This window comes from Bombus flavifrons, chromosome 7 (genome assembly GCF_040668555.2).
Source record: "Bombus flavifrons isolate JBK064 chromosome 7, iyBomFlav1_principal, whole genome shotgun sequence".
NCBI lineage: Eukaryota > Metazoa > Arthropoda > Insecta > Hymenoptera > Apidae > Bombus > Bombus flavifrons.
In genome coordinates, this window is record NC_138448.1 from 12017380 (window position 1) to 12040706 (window position 23327).

The following is a 23327-nucleotide window of genomic DNA, read 5'->3' on the forward strand; positions in this document are numbered from 1 at the left end:
AACGGAGGTGGGCCTTTTATGTTGCTCTGTATCATCCTGGTGAGAGGTGATTTTAATCGAAATGGAGTGATCAAAAAATCCTTTTCGTACGTTGTGTTGCAACTTTCGCCTTGGATTCATGCAGCAAATCTTCGTGGTGTAACAAGTATTTCACCCTTGAATCCTATCGAGAGTCGAAGTGTTTCGCGGTTATTCGAAGTATTCCCGAGGGACTGTCCATTACCTACACATGTCCTTTATCTATGTTTATCTATGTATCTGTGTTTACAGCAACCACCTAATTCACTGATACTAAGAGTGCATTGTACGTTAACACTTTAATTATGGAACACGACAATTGATATGAGAATCAAAAGTTACGTTATCTACATTAAACGTAGAAGATATTAATTGATATTTCGACATTTAGTAGTATTCAACATCACAAAATATTATTTCGTTATTAGGATAGAATTAATGTTGATAGATAACGTAATTTTTAATTACGATACCAATGGGCGCATTCCATATTGAAGCGATAACGTTTCAATTTGTTAAACGTTAAATTCGAGTGTCTAGACTAATGTAACTATCAGGTGCGTATGAGACTATTCACAAGTGTAAGGAGACATTAAATCGTTATGTAAACTTGTATCGACTAAAAGAATGAAAAGAGTGATCTAATATTGGAAAGAGACAAAGGCAGTCTAGAGAATGTTAACTGTGTAAGATTGGTTACAGTGTGTATCTATAGTTACCTAGGTGGAAATCACGCGCGTGGGAGAGAAAGGTGTGAGAACCAAGTGAGATGAGAGAAATTAAACAAACCAAATCATACATGTCGCATGAGTTCTCTGACGATGCCGTTCCACTCCCCGGTTTCCGGGTCTTTCGCGCCGTACTTCCTGTCCGGTACCAGCTCCAATCTGTATGAGAAGCCGACTTCCCTTGCCACCGCCTCCAGTAGGTCCACGCAAAAACCGTAAAACCGCGCGTTCCCCGTGTAGTTTTTTTCGTAGTGCATCATCACGTACGGAATTTCCTGTGTCGCAACAGGGGGTCCATGCAAACAACGGAACACGCTATCAGATCTGGACGATACACGAGCCTACACAGGACGATACATGTTTCACGTTCGTACGGTTCCCTAATCGCTCCCGAGAGGCTTTTCCAAATGGGAGAAATTCGCATCGCTAGCTATTTTCAACGTCGTCGATCGAATAATTATCGATTTATCGTGTAGAAACTATCAGTGTCTTCTAAAGGCTAAAAAAGTCGATAGCGTACGATTTATCGCAGTTCGAGCTGCCTTACACAATTTAATATATTCACAAGTTAATATATTTCGCTGTGTAATAATAAAACAAATGAAATTTTAGAAATGGCAAGTCGTTTGATAGTTCTACTTAGGGTAAAATTGTGAAAATGAAAAGTCTATAACTAGTCTAGAACTTGTAACTTGACAATTTACTGCTATTGTTGTGCAAAAGGGTCCTGGAATGCGATACGACAATTTCATGTTCCTATATTCGTTTTTTGAAAACTTCGGAAATATTTTAAAAGGAAAATTATACAAAGATTGCATACAATTTGCCATAATCCGAACCAGAATACCTACGACAATTTTGCGTTTCTACGTTTATCCTATTTGAGAGGAGGAAAATAACCCTAACCTCTGGAAATCTTCGAGCCAGACTATAGCAACTCTATGTTGGTTCGATTGTTAGCGATTTCACGACTCGTCGATGCAGTCGATTTTATCTCCGGGAAACGTAGAAATTTTATACCACTTTAGCCTCTATCCTTCGATCGGAATGACGCGTTAGGTAGTACGGATACCGGACATAAAGTACGAGGTTCCGTTACGCGGACTTCGCCACGGTGGCTCGTAAATATCCTTCCTAGGGATCATTGACAATGAACACTCTATTGCTCGAATCTTCGTGCCGAAGTCTTTCAGGTGACGTGTTATTGCTCGTGTGCCTGAAACGTCACCTAACATGATCAATTCAGTCAAACGTTCCTCAACTTTTTACGATGCGATCGTTCGATGACATTCCATTGATTTCTCCATTCTTATCAAATTTTCCTACACTTGTTGCTTCGATATTATCCATGTATTATAAAGTTCTACTTCGAGTTTATTTCGGGTACGTTTCATTTTCGATTAACAGTAGGAAAACGTGGTTTGTGATTCGCGCGAAGCTTAAAACGATAGACGCGAAAACGTATCGAATTAGTCCTTCTGCGATTTATTAAAATGGAAGAGATTGCCTTTCCGTGATTTTAAATAGGAATGAATGACATTTGAAAGAGGAAAATTCAGTGGTTAAGACTCACCAATATAGTGATGACGAGCAGAGTAACATTCGCTGATCCTGGCTCGAAAAATGCCGCGGTGTCCGTCACATTGACGCCGGCGCCTGGACGCCATTCACCGACCTATTTCATTCTCATGTGATTTTTTATGATGTCTGTGAAAAAATTTGAAGCGATGGTTAAACAGAGAGTGTACCTTGACGAGCGAATGTTGCTTCAGTTTCAGCAGGTCCAGCTTGAATTGAATTCTGCGCCCTTCTTTGAACTCGATGGGACCGGAAATACCCTTCATCTCGACCTGAAAGAGCAAGATACGGTGGTTATTTATTTGAGAATTGTATTTTGCATATGCAAGAATTATCGTGGAAGGTATAGTTTGTCAGTCTTCGATATCTTGGTTACTATTAACACTGACTGTCACGCCGGAATCGCATGTTTCACTTCGGACGCCACGGGAGTATTTTTATTATTCAAAGCATATAATGGCAAAATAATAATAAATTGATGATATAAGACAACGTTCTTCTCCAATAGACCGTTTATCTTATTGGTGGTCACGGGTGACCACCGTGGCGTCTTGGTAACAATTGATAGCGACATATTATAACAAGGCTTCGTTTATTTCAACAAATCATTGGCATTCGTTATTTTGCCGTAAGCAAAATGTCCAGAATATATTGTTGAAACATGTAAAAGATATTAGTAAACAATATTTGATCATTCTATATATAATAGTAAGGTATATGCACACTTCTAACTTTAATTATATGATTATAAAGCAGCATTTACAATTATTTTCTGAGGTGTGTTTATAATAATATTCGTAGATTACCTCTCAAAGATATGGATGCAAACACAATGCACCGTTAGATGCAAGATTTGTTCTCATTTTTTTTTATTGATGTTCTAATAAAAATATTTAATTGTTCAATGGGGCACTTTTTATTTCAAAGTATCTTCTATTCATCGGTTATATTCAAAATGCCCTAACTGTCAATTTTCATTCAATTTTTACACTTGTAAGAAATTCAGGCACTCCGGTCATCAATGACCATCGTGGCGTCACAGGAGAAACCGTGGCAGGTCATATATGACCAATGTGGCAGTCAAAGTGTTAACTGAGGAAAGAAATAGGATATTAATCGCACACATATTTTCATATATCTTACACACACACACATACAAACGCTATCTGACTCTGTCTCTCTCTCTTATATACACATATAAAATATATATAGTTCTAGATAACAAAAGGTAACTTTTAATACAACTTAAACCGGACAATGTGTACCAACTATAACAGTTTTCAACTTCCAAAAGTCTCAGATCTTAAAGAGACCAAACTTGCAAGAAAATCTCCCCGAAACTCACGAGCTAAAATATAATAAAAGACGTCTCTCTATTGTCTGTCCGCAAAGATAAGTTCGAAAAAATCTTTTCACGATCGTTGAATCATAATTGCGCATTTGTACCAGAGTCAGTGGCCGTCGAGGAGAAAAACGGAAAGGTAACGTGGAACTAAAGACATGACGAGGAGATTAAAAAGTCCGTCGGGGTCAAAGCTACCCCGTCCGTTTCTCAAATTTATGCGGTCCACGATCTTCTGGACGACGGGACACGAGCTAGAGACGCGTCATCCGGCACGTTCTCAAAATATTTTCGCGTGGTGTAGCCAGGGGAGTAAGGAAGCGTGGATCAAGCGTCTCGGCCAGCTTCCGCTTGGACTTCGTCGCGCGACGAAAGCCAGCCTAACGACTTCCGTCGTCGAAGGATTCGCCGTAATAACGACTTTTTAAGAGTGGTAACTCTTAACTGAAGTAAGAAAGCGCCTCTGATCCCATGGAACGATGTCATGCAAGTTAAGGACGAATAAAATGCACGATAATCGTAGTTTTTAAGAAGTTCCAGGTTCCTGCATAATTTTTGTTGTTTCATTTCTTGGCGAATGTATAGTTTGGGTTCTTTTGGGGGAAAGTTGCGTTAATTTGCGTCTGCAGGGCGCTAATTCGAGGGGGTAAGAAACGACGAGAGGAAAGACACGATGATGTATAACTGTAATTTAACAGTTGTGCCAGCGGTGTATTGTCGAGAAGGGAAATACGGGCAAATAAAGAACCGGTGACGAGCACGTTAATTAACACGTTCCGCGTCATGTTTCTTTCGCGTGAAGATCGTATGGGTGATGGTGAAAACCATGGCATGGTTTGTTACACAGAGTACCTTCTTCAAACTGAACGTCTATGTCACTTTAATAAAAAGTGTATAACAATAAGAAGCGTTAAAGGTTTATAATAATAAAAAAATAGAAAATCGAAGAGAACACCCCTAAGAAAATTCTATGGGAATTTTATTATCAGTACATATACGCTTCTTGAAATAACATAAACTCCGTTTAGTCATCTCTTGCTACTCTAAATAGCAGCAGATGTAATTTAAATATCCGCAAGTTAAAATGCTCTTTATATGTTCATTTTAATTTACATTCTAGATACGTGCGTTTATTTTTATGTACAAAACTCTTTTCAATTTACACTTCGTTTATCTTTTAATTTATTTATGCCTTGTTTATTTCAAAACTAGTTACCGGAGATACAGCAGCGTTTTATCTTCAGACTACGTTTAATCTTTATTAAAACACTTTGAATACCAGGAAACGTAGAGTATTACTCTAGCTATGGCCTTGTGAAAAAACTTACGAGGCAACGGGGGATTCGTTCACTCGCGAGTCTCAGTCCGAACCCGCGCGTATCTACTCGCGTTTATGGGCTGTGTAAAGGGAAATAGATTTCTCCTTTTACTTTCTTTCTCTCTCTTCTCCCCTCTAGATCCCTTCTAGATCGCGGAATAAGCGGCGGAACAGTCTCAACCGATGGAAAAAGTACCGGAGGAACTTCTTAATATCGTGGAACTAACAGAAGCGAATAAATAAAAGCAGCGGATAAGTCCCACGGGACAATAATTCCGTGGAATTTCTTCGGGGATTACCGTTAACTTCCTCCTGTTCCGTTACCCGGCAACGAGTATTATTAGATTCTGATTTTTATGGAGTCCTTTCGCGGTGAAATGACCGACACCGTCGAATCCAGGCAAGGAAACGAGCCGAGAACAATTCCATTCTATCGGACACGGGGAATTTACCGCAGCATCGAATTCTTTTTCATCCCCTACTAGACGAGCAAAATAATCTCGCCCAATACACACGAACCTCTATTTTATCGGAGGATCGTGGAAACCAGTGATTCTCTCTTTATTTCCCCTTCGTTGAGTCGCAAGGAAAAGAAAGAAAATGTTGGACGAACTGAAGAAAGAAGTTGGGGAGCTGTCGATTATTTTATTCGTTGTTAATGTGATTATCTTATCTGGTAGGGTAAGATTCGTCGAAGATTTGTAAGCTATGACTGTAAAATCGTAAATGGTTCCCTTTTGATATATCGAAACCTTTGTGTGGATACCAATACGATAGGGAAGTTTCACTGCTCTTGCAGCTGACGTTTGTTCGTCGGAGATAGCTGATACTTCTGTCAACTTCGAGGATCCGTGAAATACCGAAACCAGGAGGAATGTATAAAGAAAAAAATAAAAAAGCATAAGTTTTCTTTGAAACGGTTGAGAAAATGTTTGAACGGAGGCTTACGCCGAAACTTTTCCTTCTTTTATATATTTTATTCCGCAAAGAACGACCCACGAAAGTTCGCCGTTAATTAATCTGCAGAAAAAGAAATTAAATTGACTTTGCTGAAGTGTAATTAAAATGGAAAGATCAACATTTAAAGAATTGTGAATTATTTTTGGTTTATTCTCTGGCAGATTTTTATGGGCAAAGGTTAGATCACGATTATCACGATCATATCTCGAGAGATTAATACACAGGACATAATCATAAATATACAGTTATTTCAACGTTTCAATTTCGAGCCACGAGCGAACTCCCTCATGATCCATTTGTTTATTAATAATAATTCCATGTGTACCGCATATCCTGCAATGCATCGTTGTTAATTAATAAATACACATACGAAGAAGCATTTTCCAATACCTGTGACCGGTTTTATTATGTATTATACCAAAAACAAAGGCGAATTAGAATGAGACAAAAGGGGGATTAAAGGAAAAGGTATATTTTCCTTGGCCAAGTAGGAGCAAGGCTCTTTAAATCGAGGAAGTTGGAAGCGAGTTTGCGGCATGAAACAGCGGTCGAGACAACACGCCACGCCGCGTTCGTAAATTAATGGATGGTCTCTGTTCCAGTTTAAAGCATGCAAGTTGGATCTAAGTTGCGCTCCAACGACGGATAACTTCTGGCATTTTGGCCAAGAGTGCTCGTTAAGTTTCGCTGGCATAAGCGTCGGATTAAAAGGGCGATAACTGGACCATGGCAAGCGGATTATCTCGAGTGTCTTTACGTGATAAATTAATTTCTTTTATTTTGCGGTACGGTGGATAGATACCTACTTCCCATCGCCTTTAACAAAAAGTACGGTAGTATTAAGTTCTGGCAAGTTTCGACATAAATGAATACATTTAACATTAATTTAAATTTTGTCATAACATTGTTTAAGTAAATAATTTTATGAATTTCTACCAGTGATTTTATAAATTTTCCTACAGGATGGGAAACGTTTATATAGGAGACATATATGATGAAAATGTCATGGACAGATTTTAACTCCATATTGCCTTTGAGCTACTTTTATCTACTAAAAATTTCCTTATGCTGAAGTAAACCGTGCAACTCTTTTGTTTTTGCTCTTCTATTCCTCGTCCTTTTTACTTTGCTCTTTTCTTCAACGTAATCGTATGTTACGAGCTATGCACAACTTTTACACATGTTTGGAGTTGTGATATAAATTAGTCGAGAATGCTGTAGTTTGCAATGGATAACTTTTAGCTATGTTACGTAACTGTCACAGGTTTGTAACAAAAAATGATAAAAAGAAGAAAATAAAATTTAAAATCCTGTTAGCCAGTGAATTAACGTTTCCGCAGCTGTTTCGAAATTTCCACATTTTGGCACATGTTTGTCGGCCACATACGACTGCCACGACAGTTTACCAGGCTTTAGAGGCTTTTTTCGCTACGTTAACTCGCGGTTTCTTTCGGTTTCAACGATATCACGTAATCGTACGACAAAGTGTTCAATGAGCAAACGTCATCAACTTTACCGTTGCGTTGTCTCGTAACTTTATCATCGAATAGTCGCATTACGATTCATGTTTGTGTTTATGTGCATTGTTACGGCAGATTTTGATGGGCAGGTTTATGGCGAATGTAACAGGCGACGTATAGCCCGAGGTATGGTTTATGCATACTTTATACTCCATTTTAACATGATTATCGTATGAAAGATGAAGCATCTGGTTTAAGGCTCATGAAAATTTTATTAGAATTGATGTTACGTCACTAGAGGATTGATATGAAAATTGTAATTCTTGATAAAATGAACGAGAAATTTCTAGGTTATGCTATAGGTAAATAGTTCATAAATTGTATAATTATCAATTTCGATAGAAAGGTATGATAAGTTTGGAGGAAAACATGAGCATTGAGGTATAGACGAGTAAGTAGAAGCGGACGTTAGTAATCGGACAGAGTGATGAATAGAAAAGGCTGCGTCTGATCAGGCAGTTCGCCTGACCGCTTTATCACATAATCACAGGTTAATCATGCATTGTTCGACCGTTCGCGGAGAGACGCGGTTACGAGGAAGCGCGCTAACGGGAGTCGTAAATCCCCGTTAGGATTAGATAATCGACGCCACGAAGTGATCGATACCCTATTTCGTTTAGGATAATAGAGGTGATTGAACTGATTATAACACTGGAGTAACAGGTTACAATATACACTTTATTCCAACAACCTTATAGACATAGACAGTTACGCTCGGTGAATATAGATATAAGTTAAATAAATGACTGATCTAAGGGTGGAAAACCAGTTAAGAGATGTTGGCTGATCTAAAGATGGAAAATCAATGAAGCTCGGTGATGATACTATGGAGGAGGGAAGCTATTGATGGGTGTGCCTAGCGTACGGGATCATCGGATTTGTTGATGATAATTTTTGGCTAGGAAAGTGAGGGCAATAGCCATTGCTTCCGATTGGATAAGAAAAAGGTTGGTGGGCAAGGAGGGGTTCTAGCCGCTCCTGAGAGAAAGTTGCTAGCGGGAGATACCGTACCTTCCCGGAGTGGACGATAAATTTAAAGAACACTTGAAGTAAAAGGATACTTGTTTGGTCTGAAGAAGCTTAACTATGAAAATGACAAGATTTATGGTAAGTCCTTAAGATTATTGAGGGTACGCAATAAGGGTGTGTAGACATCTGGCAGCCATATTGTCCGCGGCGTGGGGCCTGGTTTGTGTAGGGAGTCACCGGACGTAACATGCATCAAGAATCAATCATCAAGAAAAATTAAATTGAAAATCGTTTAGTTACGTACTAGAAAATATTTTGTAAGCTGAATAATTTAAGTAAAAACTTGAGTAAAGACTTTAGTGATCAGACGCCGCGTTTCTCCGTGAAATTCTTGTTTAAATAGACAAAACCCGTATATGGTCAGACAGTCTATACGATTTACTTATCGCTGAGGTCGTAACTAATTAGGGTCTAAGAATCAACAACTCTACTTGAGTATTCATTCGACATTTCATATTCTGAACTCGACTGGCGAAGCAGTTTCTGAACTCCTAAGTATTGCGCGACTTGAGCAAACAATTAGGGCCGCTGTAGACGAGCAGTTGCATGGTTTATACGTGAGTACGTAATTAACGGGAATCGTCGAGGGCTCTTTGTTACTCAATCGTATCCCTCGTGACTCTGTAAACGTTACGTAGCAAGCGAGTCGACGAAACACCATTTAACAAACTACATCTCTGGAATGAGTTGCATCACTGCGAGTTTTTTCGCCGACCCGACTGGAAGGATACCTCGTTTACACGTATCCATATTTCATGATGACGGAGCACCCACGAAGCGGATGATTGCAATTAAGTCGTTAATTACGAGCCGACCGGCTACGTTAATCGTTGGAACTGTGAACGTTCGCATTTATTTGCGCTTCTAAACGCGTTGTTCAGCATCGATTGCGCGCCAACTGTGCCGTGTTTCTAAATAGAAGTTAATTTGTAAGAACCTCTGCAATAAATTAAGCTTCGTAATGGTTAAATTTTTATCACCTTCCTGTTCCTGCATTTCTTTCTATTTCTTTCTATTTCGCAATATCTTTTTTCAACGACGTAAAAATTTCTAGCAATGGAACTGGTTGCGAATTCAGGGAACAGATGTACGATAGTATCCACAATCCATAGTCGCAGAATTATAGGTTATTCGTGGCAATTATTTCTCGTTCGGTTCAATTAAACCGTGCTGGAAGGACGATAATATCACGGGCCAGGATTTAGGATCGTACCGAAATGCCCCATTAGAGAACAGAAACTAACTTAGTTATATCGTCGACAATTCAGAGGCCAGGCTATCTGTGTGCTACTTGAAGGAGCGTCGCTCTTACGCCGAGAATGCATCATCAATCTCAAGTATTGCATCCTTAAAGGAAGCTGTCTTAGCCAAAAATACACGTATCAAACGAAAAAGAAATAGATCCGAGTTTATCCCCTTCTCCGGCTATTTCATATAAAAATTCTTCTTTTTAATCACCAACTGACATAAAAGAACAAAAATGGGTTTATTATATTTTTCTATCTCGTATGGTCTTCAATTGCTAACGTATCTATATTTTTGCAATTATGTAAATGCGTTCCATTTACTGGGATCTACAAATCTTGCAATATGAGAATATATGAAAAACAGATTTGCGAAAAAATTGGTACGTTGGAATTGACAGAAATGTATAAAAATTCATAGGAATCCGGTCATATTATAACTATGTTCCGCGGGCCATTAGTCGTCCCAACGTCGTGTTATCCGCAATCCATCGAGAGAGTCTCGCGCGCTTTGCAATGCTAATGACAGCCGGTTGGCATTTAGCCGGCATTTGGAAATATGCCAAAGCGTGCGTGCGGCCTATCGACGTGCATCGACCACGTATTCCGGCTCGATATTCAATTCCATTACGCCGATGAGAAAACCTTCACTGTTTGGGTCACGTATGTGGCTCTTCCACGTATCTTCGTCACGTGCTTCGATCGGTTCGATCGGTCGGAACAATCGAGACGATTATCGCCACGATCTTTGGATCGTCAAAGGGATTCGAACAACGTGATCGTTCTCTGATAGTACGAACATAGTTTTCAAATATGAAAAGGTTTTTACGGTTCTATATAAAAGATAGTAGACTAGGCTGTACGTGTGTAATGGTTATAGACTTCCTGTTCCTAGAGCACAGTTCATAATACACGTATTTCGCTGTTTTACGATCATGGTGTCCTTTTTGGTGGTTTCAATGTTGACTTTTTACAATTGTAAACGAATGTTTGCGAAATAGCTTAGGACAGCTTCATGAATTTTGTTTTTACGGTTATACATTACCGTTTAAAAGTTTAGGACCAATGTATAATCAGGAATAATTAGTAAAGAAGTTTCGAAATAACATATAAACGAAATCAAAAGCGCTTCAGTGTAGCTTGATTACAACTAGATCGAATTGGCCGTGTTCAAGGATCGTTAATCCAACAGCAAGAACGGAAATTGCACGTGAGAGACAAGAAGGGCTATTAATCAGATTCCCAATTACGCGTGAAAGTGGCCAGTTATGATTTTGGGATATGTAACAATATACGAAATGCAGGTAAAGGGCCTCTATTTCGTTGAAATATTTATTTTGCCATAAATCTCGTTAAAACATTTTCAACTGGCAACTGTTTACGCATTTACGCGAAAGTTAAAAATGCGCAAATATAGGAAAACACATAAAATATACAAATTAATTAAATTAATATATTCATTATGATCTCCAAAAAAAAAAAAAAAAAAAAAAAATATGAATTTGAATAAACACTCACAGTGCATTTATAACAAACCTAGAGATTTTTCTGTAATCGCGAATATGGTAGAAACAGAGAAACGATCTGGACAACGAAAGAGAAAAAAGGGTTGTGAGCGAGGTAATAGAGGGATAGGAACAATAGAAGATAAAAAATAGGAGGGGTGGTCACGGATACAGGGAACAGAGGAAGAAATATGCGTGGCTAGGGTACAAAAAGATGTAATAGGCAGCAATTTCGGTAAGCGTTCATCCAAAACATTGCGCTTTCCAGTGGCGACGATGATGGTTTGGTGAAGATAACGGGGAAAGCGGAGACACGCGGGTTGCCATGATAAAAGAGCGCCGTGTACAATTTTAACGCTCGGTAGTCCGATTACTTGCACCACCGAGTTTCCATGACTCGCGCCGGATCTCGGGACGTCCACCTGCCATAGCGAATTTTTTCTTTGACGAGTCATTCTTTCGCGAAAATTTGACCGAAACCGCTATATAACACGACCTGATTTACTTTCCTTAACTCTGATGCACCTAATATTCTTCTTTGTGCTTCCAGTTAACCAGTTAGTCCTTGCGAATTATCGAATCGAAAAACATCGTTCTTCCTCACTTCTTCAGGCTTTTATTCGCAAATAACTGATACGTTCTACACCAGAATACATTTTTGCAGGGTTTCGTTATTTCTACTAAAACGTTTGAACGTCATCGCGCTGCAAAAGTGTGGCAAAGGCAGAAAAATTGGGACGCTTGCTCTTTTGTTGGCGAATTTTTGTTCCTCCTTTTCGTTTGCAAGCAAGTCGACGATTCGGTGCACGCTTCCGAATACTTTGAGAAATGTATTTTCGCGCGTGGAATAAATACCAGGCGAAAACGGGCAAGTCGTCCGAAATGAAAACGACCCGTAGACGAAGCACGGTGTGGGAAACAATTCCGGTAAACGAACTCTCGAAGCGACGAGCAAGAGGACAGCGAAGCTCATAATAAAAGGGCGCCGTCTACGCGAATATTTTCCAAAGCTCCTGTGATAATCCGTAGTCCACTCGTGAGATATTTGCTTCTCCGGAAGTTTGGGACGTGATACCTTTTAGATAATTAGAACGCATCGTCTTGCGATTTGTATCTGAAATATTGTACAGTGGCTCACGAAATTGAACATTTACCATAGAGAGCTTTCACGTTTATATTGCATGCGTTATAGGAACATCTAAGATTCCATTTTTTTAAGTGGACTCGTGAAAATATGAATTTCCGTAAATAATCAAACAATGTAATAACAAACTATGATACAAGAATTCCATGACTACATTTGCTTTGAACTTCCGATAGAAGAGGAATAAAAAGTATCAATTATGAAAAAGAACATTTGAATATATTTAAATTAGGTAATATTCTCGAGTAATATCTATGAAACACGAGAAGCTAGAAAATAGCGTCGCGACATTGGAAGAATCGCGTTATTGCAAGAAAGAAGGAAAGGTCTGAAAGGTAGCGAGCTCGAGCGCAAAAAAGTAGAAATGTTTAAAGCAAGAGCTTTAAACCTCAAGAAGAAATAAGCTGGTAAATCTGGCAAATGAAATGTCCCGAGAGGAAGCATCGGAGAGACCAAGAAGTGTGACGTTTAAATACAGAACAGTCTCATGAAAAATGAAAATCCACTTCCCTATGGTATTTTCGAAGGAAGAAGAGCGAGGAATTGAATTTATATCGTTTGTTGTGTTACGAGCCTGGGCTTCGAGCAGCGCCAGATGCTGGCCAATGTACTTTTAAGGAATACGCTTGCAGCGTGTTAGCAGGTACGCGGATGCACCTGACGCGTAATCAGAGAACCTGTAGGATAGGATCACCTGCGGATGAACCTGCCATAAAAGCAAGAAGTTGTAAGAAGAGTTCAGTTTGTGTAGATGAAACCGATGCGAAATCGGGAAGCCACTAGCTTGGAAAGGCTTCTTTTGGATATTGAGACGCGCGAACGAGCCTGGAACGAAATCAGGAAATTGCCGGAAAGATTAGTACAGAAATCGTAACTTTGATTAATAACACGATTCGAGCGGATTGCTGGCTTGAATGTTGGAGTTTCAAATAATTAGACTCGAACTTATACGAGGAACACAGATATGTGTATCGTAATCAAAAGATTGTTGTGAATAAATGGGTGTAGCTTAGTGTGTTACCTTATAGTTTGGTTGCTCGTGTTTGGCGCACTAGCAATGCGCGGGCTAACTTTTGCTCGAACTTTTGCCTGATCTCACTATAGTGCTTCTTCGTGAATACGACACGAAGTTACAAAGAGACTTTTCATGACGTTTCGTCCGAGGAGCACGATTTCTCGGCTACTTATATATCATAAAAGTTCATGAGATCATGAGTTTATTTGTTATCATATGCATTTGCACGCGGGAAAGGATTAATTCGTTTAAAATTTCTAGAAAGCGGTGCTCACCGGACGTTCTCACGAAGCTCAGTTCCATCGCAGCTGTCTCCAGCGCTGCTTCAGATAAGGGATGTTTATGCTAAAAGACACTTCTGTTTTCTGTTTTTTGAAGAAGTTTCAGGAGCGCGAGGACGCGTCCTCTACGTGGAGAAAAACATTCTCCGTCCGTAACAGTTGTACAAGTTTCTCAACACACTGTATGCAGCGTTCGTACGGTTATATAGTGTGCGGAATTTCCGGGCGGTTATTGATACGACGCGACGTATCGACATTTGCGCGATAAGGAGACCGTTGTTCGATTTATCGCGAAATTGGTTTGATTTATGTGTCGAGGATTTCGACTGGCAATTGTGTGGTTGCTCACTTATGTCGTATGCAAGAGATTAGACGCGTAATCGTGTATCTTCTGTTCCGGAAGGTGAGAATTGAATCATGTCGTGAGAAAAGGGGATGAATCGGAAGAACGAGGGGAAGTGAAGAGGAATTGAGAGAATAGGGGAAGTACGCGTGAGAATTAATGGCGAACCTCGATACTCGCCGACAAAACATAGATGAAATATTGCTGTGGCAAAGTAAATCATCGATTGAACTTTTTTCACCGGCATTATGAATTACCTGGTCCTTTCGACGTTGCGGTAAAGAATCACCAACGAATTCATTGTCGTCATATTTCACCAGAGAAAACATATTGTGGCAAATTCTTCTGGGCTTCTTTCAATGATATTTTAACTTTAATAATAACAGTATAATGTATTGCTTTGAATAAGTATATTGTTTTCTCCGATTCTAAGATTATTTCGCGCACGGTAAATATATGAAACTAATTTTAATGATATTTGTTAACCAACTGTTACAAGTTACCGATGTTTGTGAAGTTATCGAGTAATGTTTGATGCATATATAGAGAAATGTTGCTAATCATCATACCATATATTGCACGCTCTAATTTCCATTTTATATACACACAGCTGTCTCTCCTTTAACACATGTCCGATATTTGCTTTAGATGACAGATCACATACGACATTAACATGGCGTTATCGCTATGATGTCACTGCATTCGAGTTAACTAATGAAATGATCCTCTATAATAAAGTATAGTAACGCAAACATGTCATAAAAAATGAAAGAATTTTTTGGCAAACTCTTCCATTTGAATTAATCATGTTTCGTATTTGAGACTTTTGTTATTCACTTGAGACTCAGTCATATGGGTCCTTGTACTATGTTTTCGAGTTCACAATCGAAAAAGTTTCATGCAATGCATCTTGTATGAAGATATCGAGCGAAGTTGTGGTAGTTTTCGAACGACTCCATTAGTACTGGTGAAGAACAGCGTTTCGTAACCGAACCCTAATGACCCATTTTCCCCGATTCACTAACGGCAAAGTACGCATTTCTAAATTGAGAAAAGAAACCAGCTGCACGGTGCCAATGGGTATAAACAGGGGAAGGCCTGGCTCGTGCCAAAATTTGGTCGAAAGATGCTCGGAAAAGCGTACGGACAAACAACGCGGAATAGCTAATCCCGCGATAAACGCGTTTGGAGTGGCGCCAAGTAGTTTTATGGCTTGACGTTATCACGCGACGCTTTTCAAATGGCGGAAAAAAGCATCGTTTATGAACGCTCCAGCTCGTTACCGGCCGTTAAAACCGTAAACACTGACCGCGTTTAAAATCGTTACGAATTCCTTATGCGGTGTACTTTTCATAAACACGAAACTGTCAAACTGTGGTTAAGATCAGTTTTGCTAAAAGTCTTTGTAATTTCGATCTCATTAAGACTGGTTTGAATTCATTTGAATTCAAAGTTGAGTTCAAGTATATTGTTCGTTTACAATTTTGAAATTTGTCACTTGAACAAATACGTTCCAATTCGAATCGAATTAATGGAACGATCGTTTAACGATTGAAGGAAAATGCAGCGTAATATATTTTCTTATACATATTCTGCGGGAGGTTGGCAAATGTTCGTAGATTGTTAAGCGACCATCGATATCGGAATTTAGCCACTTCACTGTTAAATTAATAACGGACCATAAGTGCTCCTCGAGGGGATACTGGCGAACGTGGAACCTCTTGATTGTGTCCAGATTACGAACCAACCTGATTTTCTGTCCGTTGAAATTACGGAACGTTGCTCAAGGTGTAAGGGAAAATATCATTATTCATGATTAATTCATAAATTCATTATTAATTATTCGTTACGTGAAGCGTTAATTCAATGTATCACGACACTGTGTGATAACGTGTAATGTAGTCTAGCCGTAATGTATAACGCGTAATATTTATCCATAAATACGTACACGCTATTTCAACAGTTCGTTATTAACGAACGAGGATCGTTTTACCTCACAAAGAATGTACATGTAATACTACTCATTACAATAAACCAAAAACACGCGAAGCCTTCGAACGATGTGTGGCCGATGCGCCTGACAGACTGGAAACCTGCTCGATATTTCATAAAATTTATCCGTGTCTGGTGTTCATAAAATTCCTATTGAAATTCATAGAAACAACCTTCCGACGTGTCGACGCTCGAATACAAAGCGGTCGAATATTGGCGAATGTATATGACGATGTTTTAAAGGCCACGATCGTAAATCATCGACATGAGCCGATGTCGATACTCATCGATACGTCGATAGTTGTGTGCAATTTTTGTTGTACACGAACAGAGGCTAAACGAAATCAATTGTCGAGACTGTTATTAGTCAGGTGATCGTGTTAACTTATTATTACATTACTTACGATATGGTCACAATTAGACAAACCATCATAACCGTTCATTTTATTCGTTTCCAATTTTAATAATTCTGTACGATATCGACACTGTCCAGAAACTTAAAAAAGTTTCATTAAACGGAATCGACATTTCACAAATTACGCTTCAATGAAACCCGTTGAATGTAATGAAACGATATTACTATAACAACACAATGTAATCGTACCGCGCTGTTTTCTCGTTAACTGAAAACGTTCACGCCTCGATTTCTCGCGAGTTTGTAAAACCGCCATTCGTCCTCGCGAAAGGGTTTGCAATTATACGGAATACAGTTGTTCCTGGCATCAGTCCAGTCTCTTTGCATCCGTAATTCATCGTAAATTGTCGGTTAACTTTCTTCGCGAGTGTAACAAACGTCGCCCGCTGCTTGTTGACAACTGAAAATGGATCGGACAAGCGCTCGACAGAAATGAACACTCTTTTCTTCGCGATTTTCATTTTACAAAATACGTCCATGGAACTTCCCATGGCGTTTCCAGGAGCATTCCGCCCATTCAGCCAGACATTTTGCGAATAACACGGGCAGCTAATGCGATGAAACATTAAATTCCGTTTTGAGGAACGTTTCGTGTCCAAATACTTCCTCAAGATATACGAAATACCTAGCATGTCCTAGCACGTTAATCTCCTAGCCATTCAGGCGACACATCTTATTCGAAGCGAGACGACGCGACGCGAGGTTATTCGATTAGACGCTAGAACTTTTTTTTACCGCTACCGTGGTAATTAAAATCTGTTATTCGAATATGAAGTGGAAAATATTTAACGAAATCTGACAAATGTAACGCAACTGGAATTAAATATCACGCCTAAATTGCGAACGTTTAATAAATTTATACTTCTTGAAATATAATCAACGATTTAAACAAACTTGTTTCGTTCAACTAAAAAACTTTAACGAACATTTTACTATGAATATTTTTTGTTTATATCGTGCATCTTTATAAGTTTTTATTCGGACAAATGCTGAAAAATCTGTAGTTTAATCATCACGAATGCGTCTCGCGTGCATCGTATTTACATTATAATTAGTTGCATGTAACTTTACGTTACATTAGAAATTCAGGAAATTTAATAATTCTAGGAGAATCTAACTTTCTTAGGAATAGACTTTGAACGTAAAGCTTCAAATACATACGTGAAATATTACTTTACCATGTCTTTCTTTCCGTTTCAAAGAACATGCACACGTGTAAAAGTAGTAAAGCTCACCGAGTTGATGTAGTTGATGAGAGACAACCCTCCGTCCCAGGGGTGTTCCATTTCACAGGAGATGTTGGCGGGCCTGAGCGCGTGCGACTGTTCCAGGGTTCTTAATCCTACAGCGAACACCTGCACGCTATCGTACATGAGCGCTGGCTCCGCCTGAAAAAGGCACGTCTTTCCTCGGTATAGATCATTCACAGAACGTCGCGATGCTCCCCGCCGCGTTAAATATTCTCGTAAGCTGCTGTTCTTTTTTTGCTTGGCGACCGTCCACAGATCATTTAAATTATGCAGCTGGGTAAAATCACCTCCACCAGCCACCAGAAGAAAGAGAGTCGCCTTTGAAAATTATTAAACGTGCGCCGCGGCGGAAGCATCGCGAGCTTTTGCAGATACTTAAACGAGGATCTGGTTAGACGAATTATCTCTTCGGAATTTTTCTATGAAGTTTCAAGTTTGCGCGTTTTGAAGAAAAACATCTCAGTGGCGTTACGATAAATGTTATAGCGAAAGAAATAGAAATGGAGAGCGTTTCAATTAACTTGAAACAACAATCTTTGATTATGTATTACCTCTGAGGAAAAGAGTGATAGACATTTTCTTGGAGAAAGAATTGATTGTAATTAATTTAGAAGAATTAATTCTGGTTATTTTTCACGTTGTTGGCAGTGAGCTTTATAAACGAAACTGCACGCCTTGCGCTGTTATGGAAATTATCAGAATCGTTGAAAAGAGACGCGGGAGCGTGACATTAGCACCGTGGCGCCAACCTGGAAACGCGTCGTTTCAATTTTATTGCGCTTTGACGAAATTAAAGAAGTATTTGTCGTTTGCACGAAGTTCCATTAATTTGTGATTTTGTCAGCTTTTCCAAGAGCTCTGTTCATTATCGATTGCTTCATGAAGTTGTTACAAGCGATTCGTTTAAACAGCTACGATATTAGATTTAATAGTTAAACTCGAATAAACGAAATTACAGCTTTGTTTCCGCGATAAATCTAACTCAACCGTAGGCGACAGCCATTTGAGACTTAGAAGTTCAGCAGAAAGCATTCGTCGACGGCCTGGGTAGCTTAATTGGGAAAACACCCTGCCGGCAAGCGGAAGATCTGAGTTTGAATTCGGGTCTAGCAACCCGATGGCTTGAACGTTTTACTTCTTACGATTCTTAGAAGTAGGATGTGTCTCGACGTTAGAAGATTATGATTTACGTATCTAGTTGACCGACAGTGATGAGTTTAGACTGGTATTTATATGCTTTGTGCATTATGAGTAACCGAGGGCGGTTACATTGTCAGGCGGCAATTGTTTGAGGCTTAGGAGTGTGGCAGAAAATATTCATCGACCACCTGGGTAGCTAATTGAGAAACCACCTTGCCGGCAAACGAAAGATCCCGGTTCGAATCCCGGTCCAGTATCCCGATCGACCGAATATTTTTCTCTCTACGATACCAAACAATCGGTGTAAAATAAAATTAGAAACGAACACGTTCCTTCGTTCGGGCACTGACACTGTGTTGAAAATAACAATGATTGAAAGTAATAATGATTGAACTTTTACGACTAATATGCATACAGTCGAACATTCGAGGTATTGGAAACTGATACGAACGACAAAGCCATTTCAATTGGCGATCTAATTATTCCGACGAGAATATTTTCGAATTCATGCACATCCAAGCCCCGAAGGCTCATTAATCAGATTGCATTCGTTCTGTTTCAGTGCGTGAAATTTTCTATTTTTGCCGCATTCCTCGTAACTTTGTTTGACGAGAAAAACAACGTCGCGCTAATGAACCCTTCACACAATCCGATAAGTTAGTTTTTAACAAACAAATTTCGAATAGTTGTTTATGCAACAAATTCGCCATAACACAAAGGGTTCAAAGCGTAGCGAATTCGAATCAATTTCCTGCTCGGCTTATTTTCGTATCCCTCTGGACGCGAATCAACTGGAATTTCCTTCGTTGCTTGCATGGCGCTAATTTTCCATGTAAATATGCGCGTACTACGTGTTTGATTACAGCAAATACCAGGGTAAAGCTACCATGAGACCCGTGTTGCATGGTCTTTGGTGAACTTGCCAGGTTTTCGGAAGTTAAGGCAGGTTCTCGACAAACGTCTCGGTAATTTTCAGGTTGCTTAATTTCTAAAGGATCTTTTAAACCGAGACAAACACTATTATAATGTTATTTTGAGCAGCGATGTCTAAAATCGTTAAAAAAGAAAGAAATATACATATACATAGTATTATCGAGTTCCTTACAGATAATTTTTATTTATAATTTGCTGATTCCACAATTACTAATTTTAATTAATTTTTCATTAAAACCCCTATCTCGTGTTATGGGAAATGTACTACAGCGTCAGACTACTTATGAACATAGTAATATATTTCGTTCATTATCGTCATAATGTTCAAGGAACCCTATTAATTAACGATAAAGCGATAATCAGCGAAGCGATGAAATCGAGAAGATGATGTATCTTCAATAAAATATCAGGGGTTTCATAGCAAGTTCCTTTGGACGTCTTAAGTAATATCAAGAAAACGAGTTTAAGGATTACGTGTATCGAAATTACCTCCACATTCTTCTTAATGTTCAACGACGGATCATATCGACAGAAAAGTGAACGGATACTTTAATTTCTCCACTTCTCAAAAATTAATCTTCCATTTTCTCGACCGACCAACCATATTTCGACAACACAAACATAGGAATATGTTCAATTTCTCGAAATATCCGACATTAGCCTTTCCCCAATTACGTATCGAATGCTGCGTTACAAGTTATCCGAAAAAGTATTGACTCTCCATGGACAGGAGGCAATTTTCGTCGATATTTATTGGCCATTTCTCCTCCACCCATTAATAAGCGAATCGACCGATCGGGCAGACGTATCCAGGCTCATTGATTCACGTTAACCAATACATCGTTACGTAGATGTTTCAGCGTGAAACGCGATGACGTGGAACAACGCGCGTTATTCCACGCGTTCCTACTCAGCTATCGGGAAATTCGATGGAAATGCAAAGATCACGCGACGGAAAGTTGGTATCGTGGAAAATAATCAGCGATAACTGCGTTCCTGTGCAGTATCATCGTTGCTCCTCCGATGAAAACAACTGGAAATTTTCTCGGTCTCAGTGAATTTCCACTCGATAAAAGCGAACAAGGAAATCGTATATATCGTGGAGGAAGCAGGGGACCAAGTTTTGAGAGAATTTTAAGTTATGATCTCTGAGAAAATTGTAGAAGCAGAGTGGTTCGCGAAAGCATTCGTACGCTTGTAGATACTTTCTTTTTTATGAATATATTATGCGTATTATACGAAACATTCTGAAACTTCATTAGCGCCATCACCTATGAGATTCGACTATATTGGTAACATTTGAAACCAACCTGAAAATGTACATAGACGTTGCAAAACGCTTTTCCTGAAAAAAGTTGTTTAAGTTGCGCTCTTTCCAAATACACATGCGAAATGATTCAAATTGGAATTCTTTTCTTCGATAAACTGGAACGATTTAGGATAATTTTCCTTCGCAATAAAAACAGATATTTTGACGTGAATGGAATTCAACATGCCGCGTTACGTTTAAAACGAATTTATCATAAAAAAAAAAAAAACTAAGAATGAAAGAGATGAAACATATGATTTCAAACAGAGGCGAAATTGACAAATATCGTGACGGTGAAAAAATGTAATAACGACTCGATCTCCGAGGCTCGTGGATTTATAATAGAAAATCGATTTGCAGATAGATCGCCGTCAAAGCTGGTGAAGAATGATCTGCAATTTTGTTAACAAGATCGTTCGCCATTGCTCGCGGCTACATTGGAAAACAAACGGCTGAAAAAGAGCTCGCTCTTCGCTATCAGAAATTTCGTAGCTGGATAGAGTTTTCACGCTGCCTCGTTATTTTGGCTTAATTGGAGCGTGTTTTTAATTAGCCCAAGGCTGAGAGACATCTCGCGAGTAACATACGACACCTCTATCCTGTTAAACATTAAACGAGTTTCTCCATTATCATTCAGAATAAGATTAACTAAGTAACTTGGATAATTTGTCTTGAATTATATATTAATTTGTCATTTCATAATATATTAATTTGTCTTTAATAATACAATTTGAAAATCTTTTTTCCTAAATTTTCTGTTAGTAGAAGAAAGGGTTGTTTAAAATATTAAATTAGTTGAGAAAGAAATCTGTTGTTAGTCTGGCTAGCTTAATTAGTCGAGGTAATCTCTTTGGCTGAGGTAAGATCAGGATTTTCAAGGATCTGGAGATTATTAAGCTCTTTCTCCTTACAGTTTTTGAACAGAGGGATTTAAGGTTCCTTTCTTTCCTCAGTTTCTCTGTGATTCTCAATAAAAAAAGTTGAAGTTTTAAAATAGGTAAGAGATGTTGTGGTATTTGTTGGAGTAGGTAAAGTATATTATATCTAGAGGTAGAGAACTTTGCTTTGAATTTCGTTATATTTATATCTGTTCTATATAATACACGTGGTATAATATACGTTACTGCGCTTAATTAATGCGAACTGACTGTAGTTACGTTAATCTCGTAGCTAGTGTTCAAATTCTGCTAGGGGCCATGTGAATTCTCTAACTCCTATTTCCGTTCTATGATAATTCCCATAAAAATATTTAAACAACTCTCCAAATTTTGTTCATCTTTCCTCTCATGAATCCAGACGCTCTATCCACTTTTATATTTTTCAAAATGCCATTTTCTACTATTAATTTGAATATATTGACCAAATTTTTGTCCCACTTATTGTACATTATCTGTGCACTATTCCAATAGTAAAGATAAATACCCATTATAAGGAATAAATAAATACCCTTTACATAGGATAACAGATATATCTGGATTAATCTATTCTTCCCTAAATCGTCGTAATTTATTCCAAGCAAAATCTGCGCCACACTCACGACGATTCCATATTTCCTATGTCGGATATTACATTCGTAACATCGTAGTTCGACGCCTCAGTTTATCCGCTCTAAATTAGACAGATTGTCAGTTAGTTAGCAAACATTCGTCGCGCACCGCAAATTTTGCGAGTTCCTTTCGAGCAAGGAGATTGCTAGGTTAAGGGTGTAGAAGGGCGAAGAACTTTAGCTAGGTCTTAATCCTTGTCCCAGCCTTCATATCGGAGTTATCGTCGCGTGGATGGAAATTAATTCGCTCGTCCTGTCATTTTTCCTACCTAGATCACGAGGAGAGCCAGGGCAATTGTACGGGACAGTCTGTTTTTGAGGGCGCGGATCAGATTGTTCATTAGCATTTAAAGCGAATCTCGAGCAATCGTCGACCACGAAATTTTCGTCCACGATAGGACAGTCTTTTATACTCGGAAGAACAGAGACGCGGTAATGTGAGATTTTTATGATGTACAGTGGCGATAAAAGGAAATTTTGAAGGATAAACAGTACAAGAACGTCACGGTTTTAGAAAAAGGAGTTGCAATTGACAAAAAGAATTAAATCATGAATATGTGGACATAATAGAGATGACTTTTATCAACACAGTAAGAAATGTTTAGTACAACAATGTTATTGCGAATGTAGTGTAGTTATCATATTTACAAAACTATTTACAAGAACAAGTATTCGCATTGGCTGTGCATTCGTTTCCAATTAAATAAATTATGTCAA

General features: G+C 38.8%; 1 protein-coding gene across 9 annotated transcripts in view; it reads right to left on the reverse strand.

The window, feature by feature from the left end:
- Positions 1 to 23327, reverse strand: part of LOC138181438 (glutamate receptor ionotropic, kainate 2) — a 114014-nt gene that overhangs the window by 22812 nt on the left and 67875 nt on the right. For 4 of the 9 annotated variants that reach the window (XM_069116214.1, XM_069116211.1, XM_069116219.1 and 1 more), the window contains exons 8-11: positions 17668 to 17820; positions 2495 to 2596; positions 2320 to 2421; positions 818 to 1087 (exon numbers count right to left, since the gene is read on the reverse strand). In XM_069116214.1, the coding sequence (XP_068972315.1) occupies positions 818 to 1087; positions 2320 to 2421; positions 2495 to 2596; positions 17668 to 17820 (627 nt within the window). The remainder of the gene's footprint in view (positions 1 to 817; positions 1088 to 2319; positions 2422 to 2494; positions 2597 to 17667; positions 17821 to 23327) is intronic. The other 5 variants (XM_069116215.1, XM_069116212.1, XM_069116220.1 and 2 more) reach the window with 3 other exon arrangements.